This window comes from Sarcophilus harrisii, chromosome 1 (genome assembly GCF_902635505.1).
Source record: "Sarcophilus harrisii chromosome 1, mSarHar1.11, whole genome shotgun sequence".
In the NCBI taxonomy this organism is placed as follows: domain Eukaryota; kingdom Metazoa; phylum Chordata; class Mammalia; order Dasyuromorphia; family Dasyuridae; genus Sarcophilus; species Sarcophilus harrisii.
In genome coordinates, this window is record NC_045426.1 from 661,868,955 (window position 1) to 661,896,822 (window position 27,868).

A 27,868-nucleotide genomic window follows, 5' to 3' on the forward strand; every position below is an offset into this window, starting at 1 on the left:
GAAGGAAGGGCAGCTTTAGAACACGGAGCGCTGGAGCTGAGAGGGAGGGGAAGAGGCGTGGGAACGTGAGGCGAGGAGGGCGGGCTTAGAACGGGAACGGAGCGAGGAGGGGGGGGCGGTCTTAGAACGTGGAACGTCAGCGCCGAAGGGGGGCGGGGCAGCCTTAAAACATGGAATTTCAGAGCTGAAGGGGGAGGGGACGGGAGGAGCCAGAACCTCTTGAGAGAGGAGAGAGGTTAGCCCAGACGGCCAAAGACCAGCCTTGCTCCAAGAAGACGAACCAGGGCTTGCTTGGTGTCTGGACAGTCTGGTTAAGTAGGCTTAAGTTTGTCTGAAAGGGGGGGGACCCTTAAAAGGGGGAATGTCAGCCTTAGACAGGAGCCAGGGGGGCGTTTAGGAGATGCAGTGCTGGAGCTGGAAGGGAGAGGGGAAGGGGGATTTAAAATTCAGCGGAGAATTCTCTTTTCTGAGGGCAATGGGGCAGAGAAGGCCTGTCTAAATTTTATTACGGTGTCACTTTGGGGGTGTTGTTTCCCTGTAATGGACCAGGTCGGGGTGGGAGATCTGGAGGAGGGGCAAAGGAAAAAGAGGGAGGCGGGTTCAGTGAGTGGGGGGAGCCTAAGATTTATTAAGGGCCTGCTGTGCTCAGTTCTAGGGATCTAATGTTTTTAATGACAGGACCGTTCTTGAGGAATTGACGGATAACTGGTACTGAGAGGGAGGTGGTTGATTGGCTCCCTGCTGCCGGGGGAGAGACTCTCCCTACAACCAAAAGACATAGTGCCCTCTCTCCCTAATTTGAAGTTAACACTAGATAAGCCATTTCCCCTTTCTAGAGGAAACTCGGTTTCTTCTCTGTAAAATGGGGTTAATGATACTGCTCTGCCTTCCCCAGAGGATCAAGTAAGAAGGTGATTTGTAAATGACAAAGTGCCTGGGACGCAGGTGTTATGCGAGTAGTTAGCCCAGTTAATGAATGAGGAAACAGGTACACAGAAGTCTAGTGCCTTGCTTGTGGTCAGAGGCAGGACTCCTAGCCCCACACTGCTGTGCTGCCCCCTCTCCTTGCTCACAGAAACCCCCTTCCTTCTCTCTAGACCATTCCTACCGTGGCTGCCCCAGCTCAGGACTATCAGCCTCCTCACTCGAATCTCTACTGATCCCTGTGGCAGCTTCCATGTGGCCCAGCCTAGGTCCCTGGCACCTTGGGGCTATCAGCAGGTGCGCTCTAAGGCCCGAGGCAACGAATACCAGCCCAGCAACATGAAGCGGAAGCGGAAACATGGATGGATTCGGAGACTCAGCACTCCCGGTGGAATTAAGGTGATCTTGCGGCGCATGCTGAAGGATCGGAAGTCCTTGAGCCACTGAGGCCTAAGCCGGCCCTCTCCAGGAGCCAGAATGAGCAGCGCCCAAGGACTGCATTAGCCAGACGAGATGGACAGGGACACCTCCCAGACAAAGCTCGAGCTCCTGACTGCCAGCCAGGACGATGGCTATCCTTATTTGGTATGTTGATACCATGGGACTTTTTCAGCAAAATCTTGGGTTTCGAAGACTGAATTTCTTCCTGTGATGTCAGAGAATTGACTAAATGCAGAACTATTAAAGCAGTTAAACCCTGCAGAGGTGTTGGAGTATGATCTTTTCCAGGTGTGCAATTGGTGAGGGAAGTTGTAAGCATATATATGAAAATGAAATTTAGTGGAATAAATGTAAAGTCCTATACTGAGGTTCCAAAAACAACCACACAAATAAAGAATGAAGGAGGTGTGAATGAATGAATGAACTAGCCAATGGTTCACTGAGAAAAATCTGGGGTTTTTATTGGACTGCAAATACAAGATACCTTAACTCTGATAGGAAAGCTAAAAATCCAATCTCAGGCTGCATAAAATACAGGTGAAGTGGCCAGAAAGTATGAGATAGTCTCCCTGTGTTGAGTTCTGTTAAACAAATTCTGGGAAAGATGTAGCTAAGCTAAAAGGTGATTATGATGGTAAGGAGAAGTGGGACTGCTTAACTTGGTTGTTTAGCATTCACAGCCATTCACAAGCTACTCTCCTCATCCACTCTCACTTTTCCAGTCTTCTTAGACCATTTCGATCCCCACATGATTTTAGATCCAATGACAGTGGATTCCCTGCTGTTTGAAAAAAGACACTCCCATCTCCTGACTGGATATTTTCACTGGCTATCCCCCAAACCTGAAATGCTCGCCCTTGTTTCTACTTTCTGGCTTTCCTAATTTCCTTCAAGTCCCACCTAAAATCCCATCTTATACAAGAAGTCTTTCCATCTTAGTTCTAGTGCCTTTTTTCTGTTGATTAATTCCTATTTATCCTGTATATGCCTTATTTGTACATAGTTGTTTGCATGTTGTCTCCCCCATTATCTTTTGCTTTTGTATCACTGAGCTTAGCATAGTGCTTGGCCCTTAGGCATTTTAAATGTTCCTTGACTGACAGAAGATAGAGGAGAAAGGGATGGGGCATAGTGGCTGTCTTAGGATCTGAAAGAATTGAGACATATATATGATTGACTCCAGAGGGCAATTAGGAACAATGAATGGAAGATGTGAAAGAGCTGATTTAGTCTTGTTATAAAGGGGTAAGATCATAGATCTAGAACTGGAGGGACCTTAGAAATTGTCAGGTTCTACCGAGGCCCATGGAAATTGTGATTTAGAACATATCTATAGTGTTAGAACCCAGGACCTCTGAATACCCTTTCTTTAAGAGATTGACCTAAAGTGGGTTTTGCAAAATCCATATGCCTAGTCCTCAAAGCGTCCAAACCCTCTCGGACCCTGCAGGCAGATAAGCTACATTTAAATTCTCAGATGGTCATTTATTGTTGAAAATCTGAATCTTGGGTTTCTGGAACGGGGAGAATGAGTTCCCCGTGGAGAGGCAGAATAAAATACTCACTTTCCTGTGTGCTCTGGATTGAGGACGTAAGAGTATTTGTAGTCACTTTACCTGATTGCCAGCATTGATTGCTCTACCCCAGAGGGAAACATTCCATACATCTCTGTTGACTTGGATTGCTCACCTAGAGAGAGGATTGGGGGATTCTGGTCAGATGGAAAAAGTGTTCCCTGGTTTTGTCTAAAAGATTTTACAAGTTTAGCTTCCATTACCACCGATTTAGGTTTCTCTTGTTGCTTCTGGTGGGGAATGGAGGGCAGCAAAATTTTTCTCTGATGATTTCAGGGCTGCTAAGGGTATCTCTTTGGACTCTGCTAGATACTGAGTGGTGACAGGCAAGAAAGCCAGGCTGCATTGAGAGGTGTAGTGTTCAGGAGGGGACAGTTCTAATGGTCAGACTCCACTGGAGTATCAAGTTCAGTTCTGGGAACAATCACAATTTAGGAAGGACACTGAAGAGCTAGAGGGGTCAGAGGAGGAAAGCTAGAATAGTAAAAAGAGCCTCAAGCTCAAACTAGAACAGCTGAAAGAAAATGTTTGGCCCCAGAAGGGACCATTGAGGGGGAAGATAAAGCAAATATTTTAAGAAAACTGTACATACAAGGGATTATATTTAAGTATCAGTGAACTAGAATTTAAGTGCCTACTATATACTAGGTACTCTGCTAAGCACTGGGAATGCAAAAAATGTTCTTGCCCTCAGAACTTATATTGTGATAGGAAAAGTCACACCCAAAAGCTATGTGTATAGCAACACACAGAGGAACAAGTAGAAATCATCTCAGAAGGCACTAGGAAAGGATTGGAAAAGGCTTCTTGCAGGAGGTGGGGATTTGGCTGAGGCTTGAAAGAAGCCAGAGAACCCCGGACATGAGGAGGGAGAGAATTTCAGATATGGAGGATAGTCAGTGAAAATGCTCTGGGCCTGGAAGAGTCTCTTGTGGGAGGAATCCCTGGAGTTTGTGGAATAGCTGGGGGATGTGGTCAGACCTACACATTGGAAAGATCAGTTTGTTGGCTGAATGGGGGAGAACCTATGGTGGGGAGAGACTTGAAGCAGGGAGACCAGTCAGCAGGCTACTGAAAGAGTCCAGGTGAGAGGCGATAAAGGCCCCTCCAGGGCAATGTCAGGGTTAGGAGACAGAAGAGAGGGCTGATCTATGAATGATGTTAAGGTAGAAATGGCAAGACTTGTCCCCTGGTTGTAGATTCGTAGAAACAAGGGAGAGGGTGAGAGAGAATGAGAAGTCAAAAGTGACATTTAAGTTTCAAACTTGAGTGACTGGAAGGATAGTGATTCCCTCAACAGTAATAGGAAATTAAGAATAAGAGAGGATTTTTTCTTTTTTTGTGGGGGAGATAGCTCAGTTTTGGACATGTTGAGTTTAAGATATCTATAGGATATTCCAGATCGAGATGTCCCAGGGTGAAGATGCAAAATCTTTCCTGGAGGTCAAGAGAGAATTAGGGCTTGATTGATAAGTAGATCTAAGAGTTTTTTGCTGACGAAATCAAGTGACATAGTTAGATGGAGAAGAGAAGATTCAAGACAAAGCCTTGGGGGAAGCCTGTAGTTATTAGGCAAGACTAGATGAAGGCCCAGATGAGAGGAGGGAGGCGGATTCAGAACTGTCCAGAGGCTAGTCAGAAGTTGGTACTAGTAATCTAGGAGCAAAAAAAAAAATTTAGCCTTGATGTAAAGAGAAATTTCTTAAAAGTGAAAAGGCTTGCAGAAGTGGAATTGGCTACCTTGGAAGGTAATGGATTCATTTCCCTTAAGTTCTGAATTTTTAGGAAAGCCTAAATGTTGTGATTTTTATTGGATATGTTGTAAAGTGGATTCTTCTTCAAATATAGACTTAAACTAGATGGCCTTCAAAGCCTCTTACAGTTCTTTTATATTGTGTGCAAGGCATTTTGGCAGGCATTAGAGAGACAAAGACCACAAATAACATTTCAGACATTATTTAATGAAAGGGGTAGACAAACAGATATGATTCAAGTTTGAATTCCACAGACCCAAAGAGCCAACAAAGTGTTGCCAAGAAATTAAAGGGGAAAGTAATCATTTTTATGTTGAGGTTTCAGGAAAAGCTTCATGGAATAGGTAGTGTTTGCATTGGACCAAAAAGGAAGGAAAAATACTTCAATAGGTGACAATAGGATGGGAAAATGGGAGGGAAGGAGTCTCTTCCCCTGGGAAACCTTGAGATGAAAGTGGGCTGGGTGAAATCAGGGGCAGAGGAGTAGTATAAGTTGGCTGGAATGTAGACTACTTGAAAGGGAGAATTTTCAGGGAAGGTTGGAGCCAGATGTTACATGTCCTTCAATGCCAAAATAAGACTTTTCAGCTTTATTCAGTATGCAGTGGGGAACCACCAAAGGTTTTTGAGTAGGAGTGTTATGATAATAGCAGTTCATAAAGAGTATTATTCAAATAGTGATTGTATCACAGAAAGGATTGACTTTTAGTGAAGGTGAGAGAAGATAACCAAGGATGTTTTCAAGTCATGGGATCATAAGGAAACGACAATACCAGAAATAGTCTGAAGAAAGAATGATGACTTCTCATGAGGAATTTATAGACGGCTTTGAGGAAGGCAAATATATTTATAAATGGACAGATGAAGAGCAGGGGTATGTGCAGTTTGTTCCAGACACAGAGAAGAATATGAGCAAACACAAAGAAATGGGATTCACAGGGATGTTTAGGGACTGGTATGTCATCAATTTGTCTAGGGTATCGGGCAAGATGAAACTGAAATTTTAGTTTGGAATCCTATTCTGGAGAACCCCGAAAGACGGCCGAGTTAGAACTTTATAAGGTCCCACAATAGGCAGATTGATGATCTGCTAGAAAGGAGATGACCAGAGCAGGGCTTTAGAGTATAAAGGCAGGGAGGCTACTAAAGGTCCCCTTAAGATTCAGGTGGGAGGCCCAGGTCCATGTCTTAATCCATGCTGTTGGGAAGTCTAAGCCTGAGCTCGCAGGAATTCGGAGCAGCAAGGCTAAGGCAACGAAGACCCACACCAAGATGGGGAATGCAGAGGATCAGGGGTCCACCAGGTTGCTTATGGAAAAGCAAACCAATTCATATCAGAAAAAAGGAAAATTAAAGCTTCCTGTACTTGTAATGGGATTAGATCCTGGTGAGACAGAAGTTGCCTCAAAGGAAAGTTAATAAATATACCAAGAATTAGATGGTGGGAATTAATAGAAGAGCCATTTTGCAGGTAGAATAGATGGGGTATTATGGTTAATTGGAAGTATGGGATCTAACAGCGGAGGGATAAAAGATGACACTGATGTTTTTGAGCCTGGGGTCCTGTAACGATGCTGCTACTGTTGGCAAAGACGAGAAAGTAAAGAGAAGAGGTAGCAGGTTGGTGTCCTAGGGAGCGGGCAGCTTCCTTAGGGCCGTTGTCACCATTACCAACTCAGACCCCTCATCCCTGAAATGGTTATCCAGATGTCAGGCTCTGGCTCCTGTAAGGCTGACATTACCCAGCACTGTGGGGGAGATACATCATCCCCCAAATCTCCCAGTCTGGTAATGGAGATTAGGATATGCACGACTACCCAAAGGCCACATGAGAGCTACTTTGTGTGTGCTGGTTTGCCATGCTTTAATATTGCACATCCACTATCTCAGGAGAACTGACGGGTTCTTTTATTAGTTTTATGGGTTTTCTTTACTTGTTTTAAAGAAGTTGTGGCATCTGTTTACATCTACCTTATCCAAACTGGAGAGGGCATGGATGTGTCTTTATTACAGATACCAGTTTGCAGAAGTCTACACATTTCAGTATAGAAGTTATATAATCAGTAGTGCTAAGTGTGCTAGAAATAAATCCTAGCTCATCTGGCTGTACCCACATTGTTAAACAATGCCAAAACATTAATCATTAAAACATGTTTCATTAAAAAGGGGGGGGGGGGCAGGAGAGATTTTCTCTGCTTTGGTCAAACCACAACTGGAGTGTGGGTTTTAGTTTCCAAGTGTCACGTTTTAGGAAGGGTGTTGGCTGCCTGAAACATGTCCAGCAAAGGGAGACCCAGATGGTGAGAAAGCTTGAAATTGAGGTCATATCATAAGAGCATTGTTTGAAGGAATTAGAGATATTTAGTCTAGAGAAGAGAAAATTTAGGGGGAGGGGGTAATAGCCAGCTAGAAGGATATGAAAGGTTATTATGAGCCTTATTTTCTGGGCCTGAAGCACTGGAGCTGGAACAGTGGGTAGAAGTTAGAGAAGGGCAGATGATCAGTGGATAACAAGGAAAAACTTTGCAACAATTAGATTTTTCTGAAAGTAGTTTGATTGCCTTAGGAGGTAAAAGCTCATCTCCACTGGAAGCTTTCTTGCAGGGACTGAAGAACCATTTCTGGATGTGGCATAAAGGATACCTATTCATGTAGAGTTTGGGATGAATGACTTCTCATGTCTCTTCCAGCTTTGAAGTTCTGTGACATATATATGGCTGGAGGAGCACTCAGAGGCAGGTTCATGGAGGAAGTGGTATTTGAACAGGATTTTTAACCTGGAGGCTGTCAGCATGCAGAGATAGAGTAGAAGAAAAGTAACCTTTAAGGAGAGGTACAGATAAGAGAACTACTTGAAAAACAAGATTTTTAGGGAAGGTTGGATCCAGGCTTTAGTTGGCCTTGAATCCTAAGATAAGGACTTTAAATGTTATCCAATAGCCAATTAAAGAAAGGTACCTTAAGTTGGAAGGTACTTTAGATAACAGCTAGAAAACAATCAGACCTGCTTCTAGCCTAACTCTTGGCAGTGACCAAGAAGAGAAATCATTGTGAAAGAGGAGACTCATTTTCAGCAGCAGCAGGAGCAGCAGCAGGCACAATAACCCTGAGGGTGATAGCATCTCCCCGACCAGTCCTCATGGCCATCATCTGGGAAAGCAATTTTTTTTTTAATTAAAGCTTTTTATTTTCAAAATATATGCATGGATAATTTTTCGCATTGACAATTGCAAAATCTTGTGTTCCAAATTTTTCCCTCCTTCCCCCTACCTCCTCCCCTAGATGGCAGGTAATCCAATACATGTTAAATGTTGAAGTCTATGTTAAATCCAACATATATATACATATTTATACAATTATCTTGCACAAGAAAAATCAGATCAAAAAGGAAAGAAAATGAGTAAGAAAACAAAATTCAAGCAAACAACATCAAATAGAGTGAGAATGTTGTGGTCCACACTCAGTTCCCACAGTCCTCTCTCTCTGGGTGCAGATGGCTTTCTTCGTCATTAAATCATTGGAACTAGTCTGAATCATCTCATTATTGGAAAGAGCCACATCCATCAGAACAGATCATCATATACAGTCTTAGTGCTCTCAGAAGATCTATATCAGAAACTGACAGTGGGAATGACATAGAGAAGAGGCTTTGCTTTATTGCCTTGTGATCCGACAGACTTGTAGCTGAAGCTCCCTACATGGGTTGACTCTCCACTAGAATGGGAGCTCCTTAAGAGCAGACACTGCCTAACATTTCTGTATTCCGGGTCCCAGTGCAGTGTTTTGCACATTGTAAGAGCTTAATAAATGCTTCATTCATCCATTTTGCAGATGGAAATAGAAGGGACATGTAATGCCCGGGCTAACTTTCTTGAGGATCTCTCTTGGACTCTGAGATAGAACTCGAGCACACTCTCACCCAAGTCTCTCTCGAGTTCATTCTCACCCAAGTCTCTCTTGAGTCCGCTTATTTCAAGTCTTCTCAGCCCTTATATACCTTAGTACAATTACATCACTATAGCACACTGAGCATATGCTAACTATAGAACCATTACATCACCATACTAAGTACTAAGTATATGTGAACTAGAGAACCGTTATCTCATCAGTCACACTGAGTTAACACCCTGCTGTATCTTTGCTTCAAGTATACTTTTCTCAGAGTTCCCCAATATCTGCAGTCCTCTACAGGGACATGACTAAGTTATACATGAGGAAGAAACCAAGAAACCAGGATTTGAATATCGACCTTCAGATTCTAAATCTCTCATTTAACTGCTCATAATTTTCCCTCTGGAATGCCAGTAGCCTGGCATGAGATGTAATGGAGGTCTGAGTATGACCAGATGGCAACTGTCCATAGTGGGGAGAATGGGACAGATGGGGCAGATGCTGGGCAGGTAGAATCCTTTCTGACTCTGACCCCATCCTGTGGTCTTCTATACCCTGAGTGCCAACCAGATAATGTCCTGTACCTCTCTGGGCTCACAATTTCCTCCTTGTACTGTGGACCTTCATGTGACCCCCTCCATTCTCCTCTTGGACTGAGAATTCAATGACGGGAGCCACTTGAGGTGGTGAGGCAGGGCCCTTGAGGTCTTCCTCCATATCATACTATGAGTCTGCCCCTATTTAGTGCCTTAGTTGGTAGGGGAAGATATGGATGAAGTGAAAGGCAGCATGTGTGTTGGAAGAGCCTTTTACAGTGTCTGGCATATAGAAAGTGGCTGATCAATAAATTTTACTAGCGATCTTACCTCAGAAAATTCCCTTTTTCTTTATCATTCCAGTCTCTGATGAAGTGACACTTTCCTTTGGTTAATGAGAGAGTCACCTCAGACATCTATTGCATATTTAGTAGATTATGAGTTAATTTTTATCAGATGGAACATAATCAGTATCTTCCCTCTTCTCAGGTGTGATATTTTCCATTTAAGAGGAAATTTTATACTGGGGAAATAAAGTCCAGAAAATCCTACCTCAGCTCATGCTTAGAGTCATTCTTCCAGCCTTCCTCATAAAAACTTCACCTGCAATTCATGCATAGGGTTACTGGTATCATGGATCATTGACCTAATAAGAGTCCTTAATGATCATACCTGGAATCACCTTTAGAATAGCAATTATAGTCCCAGGAGGTCTGACAAGTTTCAATAACCAAAGCTTCATAGCTTTAGATGGATTCAGTTATTAAGGATCACACATCCTTGATGTAGATGAAAAAAAGTTCAAGGTCTTTAATTTTATATTTAAACAAGCCATGTTCTTAGGTTAACTTTGAAGGGGCTTCTTCCTTCCAGATCTGCTTTTTGATACAAACTCAATATAAAATTGAGCTATAAGAAGAATTAGTATATTAAAAATACACTATTCATCTAAAACTTTGGAGAATTTTAATTGTTGCATTGAGAACCTGAAATGGGAAACGAATCACCATTGTCTCTCTTAGAATACATATACATTTTGCTGTTGATTCAGTGGCTCCCAGAGCCAGGAGCTTTTCTACTGAGTTGTTGTTGGTTTCTTTGGGCTGAGGGGTCTGGAGAACGCTGCCGCTGCCACCACTTGAGAGGCCCGCTGTCTGCCCCTGGTTTCGTGGGCCCTTTTGTATGGGCTTGGCCTGTGCCAGCTGCTCCAGACCTACCCCTCCTGCTGACCTTCCAAGCCCTCTCCTGCTAGAAAGCTGTTCCACTCTTGTGGACACTCTTGTTCCACTCTTGTTCTGATGCTCCAAAATTCGTTTAGAGTCATCATTTAAAGGTATTTGGAGATATTTAGGGGACAACTCAGGAGAGTCCCAATCTTCACTCTGCCACCTTGACTATGCTCCTCAACATTCACTTTTATAATATCACTTACTTTTAATGAAACACCGAACCATTTTTTCAAAGGCAACTTCCATTTTTGTGCTTGCCGATTGTGAATGATTCTGACTCCTGAATGCCTCTTTCTTTTACAAAGTTTCGATAGTCTCCTGGTTGGGAATTTTATTTTTGCCTCATATCAAAACAAGAGCTAATTTCCCAATGCTTAGAAATTAAAAGAAATCCTTATTATCTAACTTAACTAAATGAAATATAATTAAATAATTTAAAATTTTCAACTTCAATAAGGCCATTAACAGTCAAGATTAAAAATTTCAAGACCCAATATCATCAATGTACACATACTTTAATATATATACTGGACAATGATTTGAATTAGAAAGCTTCTTTTAATTATAGTCTGATAATTTTTATTTTTATTAAAAAAAATTTTGACCTTCACATAGAGTTAATAAGAATTGCATTAGTAAAACTATCTGATCGAGGTTATACTTTTTGAAGGGCTTAGGGTATAACTTTTTCCCTATTTTCTTTCAAATCACTCAAAGCTTATGTTCTTTTTTTTTTTTTTTTTAACCTAACCTGTTGTAAGGTATCATTTAGTAAAAATTCTAAATCACTGGTTGTTTTATGACTTTGCAAGCTTCCACTTAGAATAATTTTTTATACTGTAAATTTCCTTATTTCATCATATAAAATGTTTATTTGTTCTAGAATAATTTGTAAGTTCTGTTTTTCCTCCCAAAATTTTATTAAATGTGCATGCACTTAATTTATTTTATATCTTTTTTATATTCTTGTTTGATTCTATCATTAATAATTCTTTAACTTATTATAGCCTTATTTATACTATTTGAGTTTATTTCTACTTACCAAGTGATTTTAATACAAGTTTACTGTTTTAATTTACCCAGACAATAATATCATTAAATTTCATTTACTTCTGGTTGCTTTCTGATTTCAAAACAAGTTTTCTTTTTCTGCAAATACTTTGGCAATCACCTTCAATCTAGAATTCTAATCATCAGGAGTTTCTTGGTGCCCTCTAGTTGGTTGTTTAAAAACAATAAACAACAGAAGAGTAAATGAACTCCAGTTTTACTCACTTTTATTCTTTTCTGAAGATGGCCTAAAATTTTCTTATTCTGCTTTCTAATAATAAAAATTCCTTTCTACGATAAACCTACCCCAATTTTAAGTAGCTTTAAAATAGATCTTTACTCTACATTAAAAACTAGTTTCACAGTTGATACCTCAAAATGATACAGATTTAGAGATTGGCTAGCTGAAACTTCTTTTGGTTTAAGTAAATGTTTTTTAAATTATGAATTATGAAATTAAAGTCCATAAGAGTTTTATTCTAGATTCATTCATACTATTCCCTAAGTTTTTCCTTATTATAACACTGCCCTGAATTCCCATTTCACTGAATCTCTCCTGAACATATCTCATGACTAAAAAGATAGTTCTTAAAAATACAGATTTCAACTTTAAATCAATTCCTAGTCATTTTAAAGATCCCTTTTAAGGAATAACTGATCTGTGACTTTTTGTTATTGGTGTTTGTTTCATTAAGCTCTACAGAATTGCTAGTATGCTTTAAACTCATCAAAATATTTATAAAGACATCCAGATTATAATCTAGAATTGAAAAAAATTTGATATTCCTTTTTTCACGACTTGGTTTCCAGTTATTTTTTAATGTTGTCAATTAATTTCTGTGTTTGTCTTTCACCAATATGGCCAGTGTGAGAAACAGAGAAAAAAAGAGAGACTTGTCTTCTTTTAAGCCTTTTTATTAAACTCTTTTTTTAAGGAAACAGACTTAAAATTTGATTGTGCCAAAAGAAAAGGTATATGTAAAACACCTATTAGCTATGAGTTAGCAGGAAGCACAAATAGCATAACATAAGGAGATAATTATTTCCTGTTCTTCTAAACATTTTCTTGATTATATAAGATCCCTTTCTATCTGAAGTAAGGACCCCACTATTCCTAAATTCTGTTTCATCACTTACAAAACAGACAACACAAAATATATAATAAGACATAACATTAAATTAGCCCTGAACTTTTAAGTTTTTCTCTAGGAGATTTTGACGTCAAGATCTTACCTGTCTTCTCTCTTAAGTTTAGAACTTATGGTCATCTTGTAGAAGGGATTTTACCTGGGATAGTTCTGTTTCCTAACTATGTTAAAACTTTCAAAATCTTATCAATAGAATATGTGACTTAATAACAAGACAAATTTCTTTAGCCTAATTTGCCAATTGGGTTCACCCATTTAAAATGTTGAAGTTGGGAAGGGATCCCAAAAGGTTAGGGGTCACAGATTGGCGTCATGAGGTGTCTCAAAAGTATCTGGAAGCTTGAACTATATCCAAGTCAAGGGGTACAATTTATTGTAACTGTTAAACCAATTGACGCAGGCTAAGTTCCAAAAGAATTTAGCAAAGAACCTGGGGCAAGATGGCACATTTATCTAGTTTTTCATGTCATTGATATACTATTTTATGGCCTAGAGGTAGAACTGAGAAGTGGTCTCAGAAGTTGGTTATCACTGACCAGCAGACCTAGGACTTTTTGCTCACAAGTAGGTAAAAAATGGAGGGGCCACTCTTCAACAATGTGATGAACCAAATCAGTTCCAATAGAGCAGTAATGAACTGAACCAGCTACACCCAGGGAAAGAACTCTGGGAGATGACTAAGAACCACTTACATAGAATTCCCAATCCCTCTATTTTTGTCCACCTGCATTTTTTATTTTCTTCACAGGCTAACTGTACACTATTTCAAAGTCAGTTCTTTTTGTACAGCAAAATAACTGTATGGACATGTGTACATATATTGTATTAACATCTACTTTAACATATTTTACATGTATTGGTCAACCTGCCATCTGGGGGAAGGGGTGGGGGGAAGGAGAGTAAAATTGGAACAAAAGGTTTTGCAAATATCAATGCTGAAAAATTACCCATGCATATGTTTTGTAAATAAAAAGCTATAAAAAAATAAATAAAAAATACAGGGGCCAAATTTGAGCAAAAAGAATAATTAAAAGTGGAGTCAGTGTGGGGGTCACTAGGGACAGGAACCAGGAACCCCACCCAGAGGAAGGCTGGGGGTAGTCGAGGCTATCACCATGTCTCTCATCCAGATAGCTTTTCCTAGGGCAAATACAAAAGAACATTCCCCCAAATCCCTGTAGTAGAATAGTGGTGACATACACATGAAAGGGGTGTTCAGGTGGCCTAGGGCACAAGCATGTCTAAAAGGCTTTAGGCCTTGGGTAGAGAGGGTGACATGCAGAGTGGAGATAATAATTAATCTTAAATGGGTTTGATCTCCTTTAGCCAGAACCTCTGAGCCTTTTCAGTCTTACAAGGGAATGCTTTTACCCAATTAATAAAGGTGTCAGCAAACACCAAAAACAGTTTGACGTCCCTGAGAGGGGCCTGTGTACACAATCCCCCTGCCAGTCCTCCTCTGGGTGTGTACCCTCCTCCAGATGGGCTTCAGGAGGGGGGGTTAGCAGTCCTTTTACAAACTGGGCAGACCTGACAGATCCATTTAATTGCTTCTCCCAGTCTGTGACCTGTGGAATAGGTTTCACAAGGCCTGGAGAGCATTTTTTTCCCCAAGTAAGTACCTTGGTTTAGAGGAGAAGTTTCCACTGGTTGGCCTCTGAGATTAGAAATTGGTCTCAGGGTGTTTGAAACTGCCCAGAGTGGGAAAGGGTGTGTCTGTGTCCCCTTTCCTTCGAAAAGGAGTATAGGAGCTGGGGAATTAAAAGTGCCAGGGTCAGGGCAAACAGGCAGCAGCACAGGCGGCTGAATCTGCAGGCCTGCTTTTCCCTTGGTCTGAAGTGAATCCCCGTTCTGGGGTCCTTTACAACTATAACAGAGACCTCTCTGGGCCCATGGACAGCTTGCAATAACTGTAGAGTTTCCCCTGAATCTTTAGTGGAGGAATTATTTACTTATTTTTTTCTGTCAAAAGTCCCCTTTCTTTCCATATAAAACATGAAAGACACATTCGGAGTCAATGTAGATATTCACTCTCATTCCTTTTCCCAGTTCTAAAACAGTTTTAGAGACGCAGTTTCCTTGAGAAGTAAGCAAGGGGTCTGGGTGAGGGTCCCAGGGACTGAGTTGAGACCCCTAGGACCTGCCCCACCAGCGATGTACAGTGGGAAAGGCTTCAGGCAGGGCTAAGGCCGGGGCAAGAGATGGGTTTGGCCTTCAGGGGCTTAAACGCCTTGGCCTGATCAGGGCCCCATTGGAAGGGAATTGTGTCAGGGCCTGGAACAGATCATGGAGGGCCTTGGCAATAACTACAGTTAGGTACAAAACCCAGCCTTGCCCAGGAAAGCACACAGGGGTTCAGGGAGTGATTAACAAATGATAGCCAATGTGGGCCTTTAGACAAAGAAGGGGCCTGGAAGTTAGGAGTTTGTATGGCTGCAGCCAGAGAAGCCTCAGTGGGGCTACAGATGGAATTATCATCTACCTACTGGATAGTCAGGGCCGTCCAAGCCTGTGGGGGCTGTCCCGGAGGCCCTGAGCTACCTCCGTGGGAGGGACATGACTGCCCATGGGCACTGGCGGGGCTTGTGCTCCCCTGGATTTGCCCCTTCAAGGGCAAAAAGAGACTGTGAGTCTTTATGCCATGGTATCCCAAAGAAAGCATCTGCAAAGGTAGAAGACCACTGTGTCCCCTGGGATACTTGTACTGGGCTCGGGGCTTCTGCTAACCATTTGCCCTGATTACAGAAATTTGCTATAAGAGGAAAAAGCAGGGACATGATTATAATAGCATCAAAACTGGTCCTTCAGGCCTCAGCCTGAGAGCATATATGACAGGAATAAAGCATCCTTAGTTACATCTGTATGACAGCCCATCACACAGTAACAATTACACCTCATAGCCAGACTCAGGAATAATCAGGTGGGAAACAAAGAAACAGAGCTGGGAAACTGAGTCCCACCTTGAACAGAGACCAAGGTTGTCCTCCCAGCTCTTGCCCAGATAAGACGCTCAGCTATGACAATTCAGGAAGGCATTCTCTGAGTAAATTAGGGCATTTCTCTGGAACGGTGAGCTACTGACTCAGGCAATCAAATTCAAAACTCAAAAGAATATCAGTTACAGTCCCAAGAGATTTTATTTCTGATAGCAAATTCTACTAATTGCAGCTTAGGGCTGGGTATGTTATTTTAAAAGTTTACCAGGACTTAAACCTATAGGAGATTTTATTTAAGATGTTTTATATGTTTAAACTTATCCTGGTGCAACAGATCCATCGTTATACAAGCTTATATTTTCTTAGTAAATACATTCCTTTTTTAGGAGGTGAGAAAGCCTATTTAGTAAACAGAAAACAGAGTCTAAACAGGCTCATTTCTCAGGGCTGATGACCTGGCTTACACTGATAGTTTCAAGAAAATTGGCAAGTTTACAAATTAAGGGGGGTTGACAGAGACCCCAGGGAAAGGACTGAGCTTGCTATTGCCCACCCCAACTATTCTTAGTATTTTCATGGGTTGTGCTGTTTGATACCTCCTCCCCCTCTGTGAAGGGGGAAAAGGTACTGCACACTCTCCTACTTGGAGATAAACTGATAAGGTTTTCACCTCATCCCTCTTGTTCCACACATAGCAATTACCAATTTTAGGTTTTACATGATGACAGTAACTCCAAATAATTTAGTTAACAATTTTAGAATTTTCCTAAGTAATAGCCCATCTTAGCTGCAATTTCTTTTCCCTTTTGTTTTAGGGAGAAAACAAGACAATTCTTAAGACTGAGATTGAACAGATTTTAAAATTCACTTAACTTTAATTAATGAGATTCCCTAAATTCTAATTAAATGCTCTAGACAAACTGAATTGCCATTTGGTTATTTTCCAATTCACACAAACCATTTCTCTTTTTCCAGCCAGGAAAAGGGTTAAGGTGCCAATTTTTACTGACAGGGGCCCTCAGAAACCTGTCTCTAGATAACTGAAAAGTAGGCTGTTTGTTGCCAAAAATGTTAAAGTAGTAGCAAACTGCTTTTCTGTTTTCCTAAAGTTCCCAAACTCTTACATCTTCTGTTAACACAATCAATGCAAATAGTTTACAATTTATATATCCCTTTAGTGGGCTTTAATTAGAGCTCCTTTAAAACTGCATTTACTATTGTATTTCAAATAACAAATTTCACTGAATTGCTCTTTCCTCTATGCACTATCTTTCTAGTCTCAGAGAGGCCTTAATTTAGTTGAATTTGCTTCCAAATTACTTTATACTCACATAGAAATCATTTACCTCCAGGGGTCCTCAAACTACAGCCCGAGGGCCAGATGCAGCAGCTGAGGATGTTTATCCCCCTCACCCAGGGCTACGAAGTTTATTTAAAGGCCCACAAAACAAAGTTTTTGTTTTTACTATAGTCCAGCCCTCCAACAGTCTGAGGGACAGTGAACTGGTTCCCTATCTAAAAAGTTTGAGGACCCCTGAAATAAACACTGGAATTATTTGTTGGTCACATCCAAAAACTCATATAAACTTATCAAATATAAAACAATTATATCCAATAAAGCAGTTAACATTCATATAGAATGTTTTATGCTAAGTACATTTGCAATTATGTGATCTTCACAACAACAATCATTATTATTTCTCTTTACAAATCAGAAAACTGGGCATTATAGCAGTTTGCTACTACTTTTTAAATTTTGCAATTATGAAACAGAGATAAAATAATTTGCCATAAGTTATATAGCTAATTCATATCCAGAACTGAAGCAGAGAATGGTGGGCTTACCAAATGCGGAGGCTGACTGGCTTTCTCATCTCACACTACCATGCTAGGGGGTACCAGGGGTATCCGGATTCTTCCCAGGAATTGCTGGACAGAACCTGATGAAGGCTGGAGTGACTGGTGCCAGGATCTTCCCTTGATGGTAGTTTCAGAGGCTCAGGGAATGCTGACCATGGTCCTGACCCCCACTGTATCCCCGCCCCCCAAGCTGGGGGGGGTGTTGGCAAGGTTGTGTGGGGTCCCCATGGCTGTTGCTGCTTCCCCCTTTCTACAGGTGAGACAAAATTTTGAGTTTCTCAACATTTCCTTAGCATTTTCTTTTCTTTATTTGATCTTAACTGAGAGAAGTTAGCAAACAGAGGGGCTTGGGCTATATTGATCTTGTTAGCAATCCCCCAAACTGAGGCACATTCAGGACTGTGGGGAGTGGAATGGAGAGGGTCCCTTGGATACCTTCTGGGATGTTTTCCCAATGGATCAGAAGGAGATTCCAGACAAGACAGGAGTCAAGGAAAGGTTAGCAAAAAGTTGCTATTTACCTAGTTTTGTTTTGTTTTTTTTCTTCCTTTTTCTTTTCTTTCAGAATGGGGTAAATTACCAAAATTATTTCCAGTGTTTCAATAATTTTTCTTGCAATCTTAAAATGACTAATTGCCAAACTTCTTAATCATTGCTCTCAAAGCCTTGAGAATCTGCTAAGATGCTATTTTAATTTTAATTAGTTAACTTCATTTCTGTAGCTCCCACCTTTGCCAGAGCTGGGGTCCATAGGAAAAAGTGAGGCTTTTTCCCTTTTTAAGGTGGGAGTCATAATCTTCCCAGCATTCCAACTATAGCATAGAAGGTTTTTCTTGCTGCTGCATTTTAAATCTTTCCAGGTAACAGACTTTAGCTCACATTACAAACATGACTCAGACATTCTGCACAGAGACTCAGACACAGACAAAAATGACATTGAAGAGGACTATCCCATCTTTGCCAAAAGCTATAAAAATTTCTTTGCTAAAAGCCATCCTATAGCACTTTGTCTCCTCTGGCATCCCAGAGAAGGTGAAAAGGTGGCAAAGATTCCCTGGAATATTTGCTGAAAATTGCAAGAATTTTCAAGTCAGAGTGTCCCCAGTCAAGGAAATCTTGCTGAGTGTGGAGCTCACGGTGACCCAGACAAGCCTTCTCACAGTGGCTTGGGGTGTACCAGCTTTAGGACTGAGGAAGAAAAAATAAGGGGCTTACTCTAATAAAGAGGGAATCAAGTCAGGAGAGCAGGACTCCCTGCACTGGCCACCAAATGTTGAGGTTGGGAAGGGACCCCAAAAAGTTATGACCCAAAAGGGTCACAGACCGGTGTCATGAGGTACTCAAAAGAATTTGGAGGCTTGAACCCATATCCAAGTCAAGGGGCAAAGTTTATTGTAATTGTAACACCAATTGACGCAGGCTAAGTTCCAAAAGAATTTAGCAAAGAACCAGGAGCAAGAAGACACATTTATCCAGTTCTTCATGTCATTGATATGCTATTTTATGGCCTAGAGGTAGAACTCCTCAGAGTGGTCTCAGGAGTTTGGTTATCACTGACCAGCAGACCTAGGACTGTCCTAAAGCCAGAAGGCTTTACAATCATTGATAGACAGATTGTTGGAATAATAGTACTCTAGAGTCAGAGAGCTTCAAGATCCTTAATATATATACCATAAGGTCTAAGGGAAGAAATATTATTTTCCTAGGCCAGAATTACAATCATTGACAGACAGATTGTGAGAATGATGGCACTTTAAGTTTGGGGGGATTTTGGGATCCCTGATTCTAAAGCCAAAAGACTTTAGAATCATTGACAGATTATTAGAACAGAAGCACTCTAGTCAGGGGGGTCTCCTTACTGCTCTTTCCCTAGAACTAATATTCCATCAAAAGATCACTTTGTTTTTAGAACAAATCCCTAATAGATAGAAGAACTGGTTAAAGTTTCATTCCTTAGGCTTTTTGCCAAAGTATAATCCCAGGAAGAAAAATTGAGAATGATGATGAATTTTGTAATATTAGTAGTTCATTTGTTCTAAGCTGATTCGGGGAGATTGTTCAATAAAATTCTGTAATTTTTAAGTCATCAAAAATTCCGTGCTTTGATCAAAAGAATTTCCTAAATTCTTTGTATTCTCAAACAAAACTTTACATAGCTTAATAGCTCTTTCTTTAGTCATGACTGGGACAGGGAGGCCACAGAACCCATCTCTCCTGGGGACATGCCCAAGTAGGAGTGGGACTCCTCAGAGGAACTTTTGAGAGAATTGGATTAGGTTCCTGAGATACCTGCCTTTTGGCTTATTCCATTTGAGAAGTTTCCACTGAAGATGTAGGAAATGTCTGCTGCTCCCTTTTCCTGCCCTTTCAGATTATCAATTGAGGGAAGCAATCTTCTATCCATCTGGGTTCCACCTATATGCAATTTCTTTTCCTCCAACTAACAATGTAATATTCAGGGATTTGTTTTAGCAAATTATCCAATACTTCCAATTCTTAATTTTTGAATTTAATCTCTAAAATACCAAAACCAGTCAACCAAGGGCCTAAAGGTCCTTCATAAGTCAACATTATATCTACTTTCCTCTAAAACTTCCTGAAAATTTAGCTCTTATTGTCAGTGACTGACTTAATCCCAACCAAATACAAGTGATAATGAATAATGATATGAAAGGGAATATTCTCCTTTCCTCACCTCTGTAAAACTAAAATGAGCATTCTTCTCAGGTTAGAAGAGGTTGGGATTGTTTACAAGGTGGTCTTGATGGGGTCACAGTAACAATTCCTAGTTTAAAATAAACATGTTATTTAGGGGAAGAGATTGCAGACAAAATGAAGGAATACAATAGTCCCCAGGAATGGTAAATATGAAATAGAGTGGGAAAACATATAAACTAACCAGAGTTAACCAGAGTAAGGAGAAATACACCATTAGAGGGAAGGCACTATGAGATGGGAAAGAAAGAATAACCTCATAATAGTCTTAGTTTTGAAAAAATTTTGCAAAGATTTTCATCATAACCAGATCTTTTATAAGAGAAATAGAGCCTTGGGTTTTGCCAGGTTTAAAGGTAAACTCATAGAGAGAATGGAAGAGCTAGATGAAATGTATCTGATAGACCAGGTCCCAGACTTGTCTAAAGATATGCTGTATATGGTCTGGGAAAGCGAACTTTCTTTTTGAATGCAATTATGGCTGATAGAGTTTACATTATGAGTCTTTTAGCAAGACAGTCTGGGAAAGCTAAGTTCCCATCAAGATTGTTCCAAAGACAGGATGGATGAATTAACAGTAGATTCTAACTTCACCTTATTCCATTTGGGCTTCTTCTTTACTAGGAAGAGTTAGTTCACATCATTTTCATGTCTTGACAATTTACCCTTGAAGTGGGGAATCTCTTCCCTAAGGCTATTGGTTCTCGCCTGAACTATTGCTCCCTTGTGGTGGAGGAATCACTTTCCATCTAGGGATTGATCTGATCCTAAGGGTCTTTTAGATGAGTTCCTTGGCTGTGGAAGAGATTTCTCTGCTAACAGAAGAATGATTTAATTACTCCTTAATTAAAGAATTTAAATACAAAAAAAATAAAAAAAAATAAATACAAAAATACTCTGTCAACAGAAAGTTTTAAAATTAGCTAGCTGGCTGAAAATGAGGAACTAGCAATTCCACTGCTGAATTTCTCTAGTCTAAACAAAATGAAAGTAAAGAAAACGGAGTGGGGGAACCCCAGTAGCCTGTGTATAAAGAGCTAAAATTATGACCATTTAATTTTTATGTATTTATTTATTTTATTAAAGCTTTTTATTTTCAAAACATATGCATAGGTAATTTTTCAACACTGACCCTTGTAAAATCTTGTATTCCAAATTCCCCCTTCCCCCCCATCCCCATTCTTAGATGGCAAGTATCCCAATATATGTTAAACATGTTAAAAATATATGTTAAATACAATATATGCATAAATATTTAGACAATTATCTCGTTGCACAAGAAAAATCAGATCAAAAAGGGAAAAAATGAGAAAGAAAATACAATATAAGCAAACAACAAAAAAAGTGAGAATGCTATGTTGTGATCCACCCTTAGTTCCCTCAGTCCTCTCTCTGGGTGTAGATGGCTCTCTTCATCACAAGATCATTGGAACTGGCCTCAATCATCTCATTGTTGAAAAGAGCCATTTCACTTAGCATCAGTTAATGTAAGTCTCTCTAGACCTCTTTGAAATCATCCTGCTGATTGTTTCTTACAGTACAATAATATTCCATAACATTTATATGCCACAACTTATTCAACATCCTCCAAATGATGGTCATCCACTAGATCATTTAATTTTTATAAAAATAGAATTTTAGTGCTCTGGAGCTTATAGATTTAAATGGATTAGTCACAAATTCAAACAGTCCCTCTTAGTCCTATCAGTAACTCTTTTTAAAGAAAATTAATTTAGAATAAATCAAGGTAAACTCATCAATCTTGGAGAGACAACCCCAGACTCAGAGAATTTAGATGCAGATAATGAGAAGAATCCAACCTTTGAAGGCAGATGTCTGTGTTGAAAATTCAACTTGAGTGCACTTCCTTTTTAGGTCTCTTGTAGGAACTGGCTAAAGAGGTTGATGTTCACATACAATCCCATCTCAAGATGCTATTTCTATGAGAATTAAATTTGCTCAACCTACAATAAAAGAGACTGAGGTAGAGTGATATGCCAATGGCATTTTATTAAAGGGTCCAGGGTCCCTGCTAATGAAATGGACCTCATATTTCCTCACATTCTGAGATGCTTCCTTCCAGTACCTTATTTTTATGAGGTTTGATACCCAAATATGCAAAAGAGGCATTACAAAATACAGCATTTGATTGGTTGATAGGATCATTCATTGCTCTTGAGGACCAAAAATGACATGTTAGCAGGAAGGATCATGGGATATCTCTACTGACTAAGTCAGTGATTCTCAAAGTATGGTCTAGAGAATCCTGGGGATTTCTGAAACCCTTTTAGCGGGTCTACAAATTCAAAAATAGTTTTTATTTCCAATATGGCAAATGTCTATAAATATAATCCAGATAAACAAAAACTCTTTGGAGAGATCCTCAATAATTTTTAATAGGATAAAGATACTGAAAACAAAAGTTTGAGAACCACTGGACTAAGTGGTCTTAAGATGGTCACTTGTTGGACAAGAGAGACTGATTCAGAAGTTTCAGCTTCTACAGGAACCCTTCCCTAATACTTCTTAATTCTAATGCCTTTTTTCCGTTAATTATTTTCTATTTTTCCTACAAATAGCTTGGTTGTGCATCACTGTTTGCATGTTGTCTGCCTCATTTCATTGTGATGTGGAGGTTATGGGGTATATTCAGACTTTCTCCATATCAGGTCACCAGAATGATGAGGTATGGGTGAGACCCCAAAAGTATACTGGGGTCATGGGCCAGTGTCATGACCTCCTGAAAGAATATGTAGGTTTAGACTTTCAAGTCAAGGAGCTAAGATTTTATTATCTGTTAAGAACAGGCTAAATTCCAAGAGGAGTTATGGAGGAAAAAGAGGTCTAACAATTAACCAGGGGAAAGACAAGTTCCCTAGTAGAACTTGCTATTAACCAGGAAGAAGACACCATTAAAAGGAAGATGCCATGAGGTGGGAGAAGTTTGCAAAGATCTATAGAATGAGCAGACCTTTCATGGGGGAACTATAACCGGGCTCCTGATAGGGCGGTGTGGTTGACATCAGAACTTGGTTTTCTGATTGGATGTAGTAAGGCGTGATCACTAGAGACCTTTACCTGGGGTGGGACTGTAATCAAAAGCCCACTGGAGCAAGAGGCCTAAATCAAGTCAAAAACCACTTAGAGTTCTGTCCTTGAGCCTCTAAGCTTGTCTCAGGGAGCCCCATCTGTGAGCTCCTCCCAGACAGGGTCAGTCCTTTGCCTCTCAGCACCTAATTGGTGCTTATTGGCTGATCGTCCCTCACCTCTGAGCGGAGGGCGGGCAGGAAGGGGAGGAAGATGAAGGGAAACAATAGCAGACTCCCGAAGGAGGCCAGGTGTAAGGTGATAACTGTACCAGGTCATGATGGGACTTGTGGGAAGGGTGAGAAAGGGGCAAGTCAAAGGTGACCGGGAGGACACCGGTGTCCTTGAGTAACGGGGAGCTTAGGGAAAGGGGGCTTTCGGAGGTACGGGCACGTTAACTTAAGAGGGGTTCAGTGCGCAGCTGGAGATGTGGGGTTTTCCTGAGGGGAGGAGACAGGCTCATTAAGGCCTAAGAGGCAGGGGTGAGAATTGAAACCATCGGAACCGATGAGATCATCAAGAGAGACGGAGGCGAGAAGGGGGCCCAGGGCAGAGCGTTAGGGAGCGCCGCGGTGCGGGCTGGCCCCCCGGCGCCCTCTGCCCCCGCAAGGCTCCCCAAAGACTCTCCCCACGCTGGCCTTCGGCCTCTCGGAATCCCCGGCTGCCCCAGGCTCGGCTCCGTGCTGCCCTCGGCGGGGGGGCGTCTTCCCTTCGAAGGTTACCTTGTAGCTCTGTTGGGATTCTCGGGTAGACGGGTTTGTGGTTTCCCGGTCCCTTCCATTCAATGCTAGCTCCGTGTCAGCTTTTTTGCCTTCCCCCGCCATCCGGGAGCAGCAAGGGCTCCATTGTCCCTGAACGGCAGAGGAGGGGGCGGGGTAAGATGGCTGTCACGAAGCGTCGGCGGGGCTCGGGGAGCTTCACCAGCGATGTACCTGATTGGGACTGAATCGGCCGGGCTGGCTTTGTCCCTTATCCTAGGAGGCCGCGGCCAGCCCCTCCCGCCGCAGGGGCTCCTCTCCCCGGGGCGTTCTCCCCCTCGCCCCAGACGCGGCTCGGGAGCCGCCTCGCCTCCCGCGGGAAGCCTCCCCTCACTTCCATTCACACCTAGCCCTGTCCTCGGGCAGCTGTCTGGTGAATGTTTTGCGTTTTCTCTCTCAAAGCAATGTAAGGTCTTTGAAGAGAGGGACTGTTTCACTGGCTTTGCGTCTCCAGCCCAGGGCCGGACCCATTAGCGCGTAATAAAAGCGTGCGGATTTATTGATTGATGGCTAGATTTAGTCGCTATACGACACCATATATGAAACCTCCCCAGGAGAAACACGTCTCCGGTGCTCAAACTACAACTCCCATGAGTCTCAAAGGCAAGCTCCGGTCTTTATCCCCCCCCACCCCCACCTCCGTGTCTCGGTCCATTTCCGGAATCCTGCTCCCTCAAACTCCCGGGCGGGGTTTTTTTGCTCCTTCAACCAAGCACGATTGCGTATAAGGTGGGCGGGCTCTCCATTTCAGCCAATAAGTATAGACTGGTTTGGTTATTAGCCAATGGGGATGGGCTAAACGTCCTCAAGCCTCTGGGGCGGGGTAGCCCCGGACCAATCCGTGACGGCAGCGTCACGTTGGGCAGCGTCGGGCTAGAAGTTGTTCTGCGGCGGCGGCGGTGGTGGTGGCGGCGGCGGCGGCGGCTGAGGAAGAGGCAGAGGAAGATGGTAGGTTCCGCTCCCCGGACCCATTCCTGCCCCACAAAATGGCGCCTTGCCCTCGGGGACGGCTCGGACCCGTGCTCGGGAGCTAGGGCAGGCGCCGCTGAGGGCGCAGTCCCCAGATCGGGTCGGCGCTGCCGCGGGTCCCTCCCCTAGCCCATTGTCGCCCCTCCCCCACCCCTCCCCCTCCTCTCATTGTCGCCCCTCCCCCACACCCGCCCTTCCTTTACACCCCACCCTTCCCCCTTTCCTCGTTTCCCCTTCCCCATTTTTCTTTCGCCCCCTTCTCCCCTATTTTACTCATTGTCCCTGGCCCCTCCCGTGTCTGTCCCCCTCATTGTCATCCCCATTCCTTTCCACCTCTGGTCTCCCCCCAATTCCACTCTCCGACATTCCCTTCCATTGTCTCTTTTCTTAACTCTCCCTTCCCCCAACATTCCTCTTCCCCATCTTTCATCTTCTAGTCTAGACACACCTATCCCCTCCCCCACTCCCGCCTCCCCCTTGGATTCTTTCTCCCCAACCTTCCTCCTCCTCGATCCTTTTGTCTCCCCCCTTCCTCGAATCCTGAATCACCTCTCGGTCCCTTTGATCAACCGCATGAAAACCCCTTCCCCAATCCTCCACGTGACTCATTTCTTTTCCTCTCCATCTCCTTAGATACCTCCTCCCTCTTCGGAGATCTCTGGCCCTCTAGCTTCCACCACTTTCTCCTTCCCCCTTCCACCCGGGGGACCTTATCTATCCCCTGGCCATTAGCTCTGCTGTCATTCCTCTCTGCTGCGCATCCTCCCCCATTCTCTTGACATGGCCCTTTTCAGACCTAGATACCACATCAGTTTAGTGCCCCAGGCTCTCCTTCCCATCTTCCATTCCTCTCCTCCTTTGCTTCATCCAACACCCACCCCCACTTGTTGGAATATTTCATTTATAGTAAAAACGTAACCAGTGTCTGGCTATCTGATGTTTCCTGAGCTTTCCTCCTTCCCCCCTTCTCTTTTTCATGCCTATGCTTAGACTAGAGCTTTCTTTCCCCGTCTCTCATTCTTTCATCTTTTTCTTTATTTTCCTATTTCTTTCCCCTCCTTCCCTTTTTTCCGTTATTATTTCTTTTATCTTTCTCCATTTTTGTTGAGAGGCAGTATTACATGGTGGGTAGAATTATAGATTTGAAGACTGAAACACTTGGGTATCCTGCCTCATACAAATTAGCTTTGTGATCTTGCAGCAAATCATTTAATCCCTCAGTTTTCCTATCTGTAAAATGAGGATAATAGCTTCCATAGTCCCTTTCACAGTATTTTATCGAAATCACCCCTCCCCCCACATACATATTGCTTTGAAACTCCAAAGTGCTAGGAAAATGTGAGCAATTCTAATTTTTTATCTCCTTTTGCACCCCAGCATTACTGTTGGGAGTTGGATTTTTCCCTCAAGGCTTTTCTTGGATCCTTGTGTATCATCCTTTAAAACCCTTCCTGAAATCCTTTTTTTTAACATTTTCTTTCTGCTGATTCCCTCTGTGGGGATACCAGTGGGGGCAGCCTTTTCCACTCTTAAAATTGTGCACATTGTGGCTTTTCTTCACAAACTTCTGTGTTCCTGCCATTCTTCCAAAAAGTGTCATAGTCAGAGGGCAGTCCCTCTGCTTGTACCATTGGGGGGAAGAGGATGTCAATCCTAACCTGTTCCTAGGACTTATCCACTCTTTAGGCAAGTAATATCTCCTCCCTAAGACTTGAATTTCCTCATCTGCAAAATGCAAGTGTTAATCTAGATGCTTTCTAAGGTTTCTTTACAGCCCTGACCTTTTAGGATCTGCCCTGAGCCCTTCCCCCCTCTATACACTTACAAACCACACCCCTTAGAATTTATAGGATGAGCAGTGTCTTATTTTGTTATTGTGGTTGATTGTTGATGTGTTTCTGTTGGGAGGAGGGGAAGGAGTGTCAAGCAACCGACTCTACAGTTGAATCACTCTGTTCAGCAGCTTAATTGAACCTTTTAGCTTGGTATGAAAGAGAAGGATCTGTTTCTGGCCCCTTTCCCCTAGGTCTCTCTGAACTCTGCTGCCATCTCTCTGTTCCAGTTGGTCCCTGCTCCTGCTGCTGTCAGTATAACTTCACAAACATCTCAGCCACTTCGGGGAGCCGATCCCTGGAATGATTTCCAAGCTGCAGGAAAGAGGGAGAGGGGTATCCCTCATTGCAGTGAATGAAGAGGCCACATTCCCTCCACTGTCCATGTTTACCATTTTCTGCTTCCTGCCACGCCAGCCTCTCTCTTCTGCTTGTTGCCATGGGCGGGGCCTGGGAAGAGGTGGGTGGGGGGTTAGGACTTCATGCTTAGTGGATGAGTCCCCATGCATGCCCAATAGTCGTTTCCATATAGTCCCATATTTCAGGGTTTCCTACCACAGACAATTGGGTTTCAGGGGTTGAGGTATCAATTTTTTCTTACATGTGGCCTTGTTTTCAGGTTTACCCAAGTCAGCATTACTGAAATCCTGCTTTTTCTGACACTCTCCCTGACCTTTATGGTTTATGTTATCCCCTAATAATTTTTGTTGTGCTGGGGGTAAATACAGGATTGCCTATTGGATGGTTGATGAATGTTTTCATCTGCTTTATCAGAATGAAATACCAGGTTCTTTTATTCCCCCAGTGGGGGGAAGTCCCCAAGATGGTTTCAGGAGATCATTGAAGTCAAAGCTATTTTTATAATTTACCAATGTATTTCAACATTTTTTGAACATCCCTAATAATTTTTAGGAGCATTGGGGGTCCTGAGACCAAAAATTTTGAGAACCAGTGATCTAGAAAATAGCAAGTGGACTGGTAAGAGTTTGAGACTTGAAAAGGTATGTGGTCCTAGATAACCAGCCTTCACCTAAGGGTGCTTTGAGAGATTAATTTTTAATGTGACCTGAGTGTTATTCCTAGCAAGATTATAATTCCCTCAGGGAATAGGGCTTGAGAGAACATTAGCTGTATATAAAGCCTTTTCTTAAATACCTTTTGAAT

At 42.1% G+C, this 27,868-nt stretch overlaps 2 protein-coding genes across 5 annotated transcripts in view; both read left to right on the top strand.

Moving 5' to 3' along the window:
- The first annotated feature begins 624 nt into the window (after positions 1–624).
- MRPL34 (mitochondrial ribosomal protein L34) lies at positions 625–1,785 on the top strand. Its single transcript, XM_031947998.1, has one exon. The coding sequence runs from the start codon at positions 973–975 to the stop codon at positions 1,369–1,371; it is 399 nt and encodes a 132-aa protein (XP_031803858.1). The 5' UTR covers positions 625–972; the 3' UTR covers positions 1,372–1,785.
- Positions 1,786–15,521: 13,736 nt separating this feature from the next.
- DDA1 (DET1 and DDB1 associated 1) overlaps positions 15,522–27,868 on the top strand; it is a 34,967-nt gene continuing 22,620 nt past the window's right edge. The window contains exons 1-2 of one of the 4 annotated variants that reach the window (XM_031948002.1): positions 15,522–15,616; positions 17,376–17,599. In XM_031948002.1, the coding sequence (XP_031803862.1) occupies positions 17,465–17,599 (135 nt within the window). In that variant the 5' untranslated portion in view covers positions 15,522–15,616; positions 17,376–17,464. The other 3 variants (XM_003760834.3, XM_012542248.3, XM_031948003.1) reach the window with 3 other exon arrangements.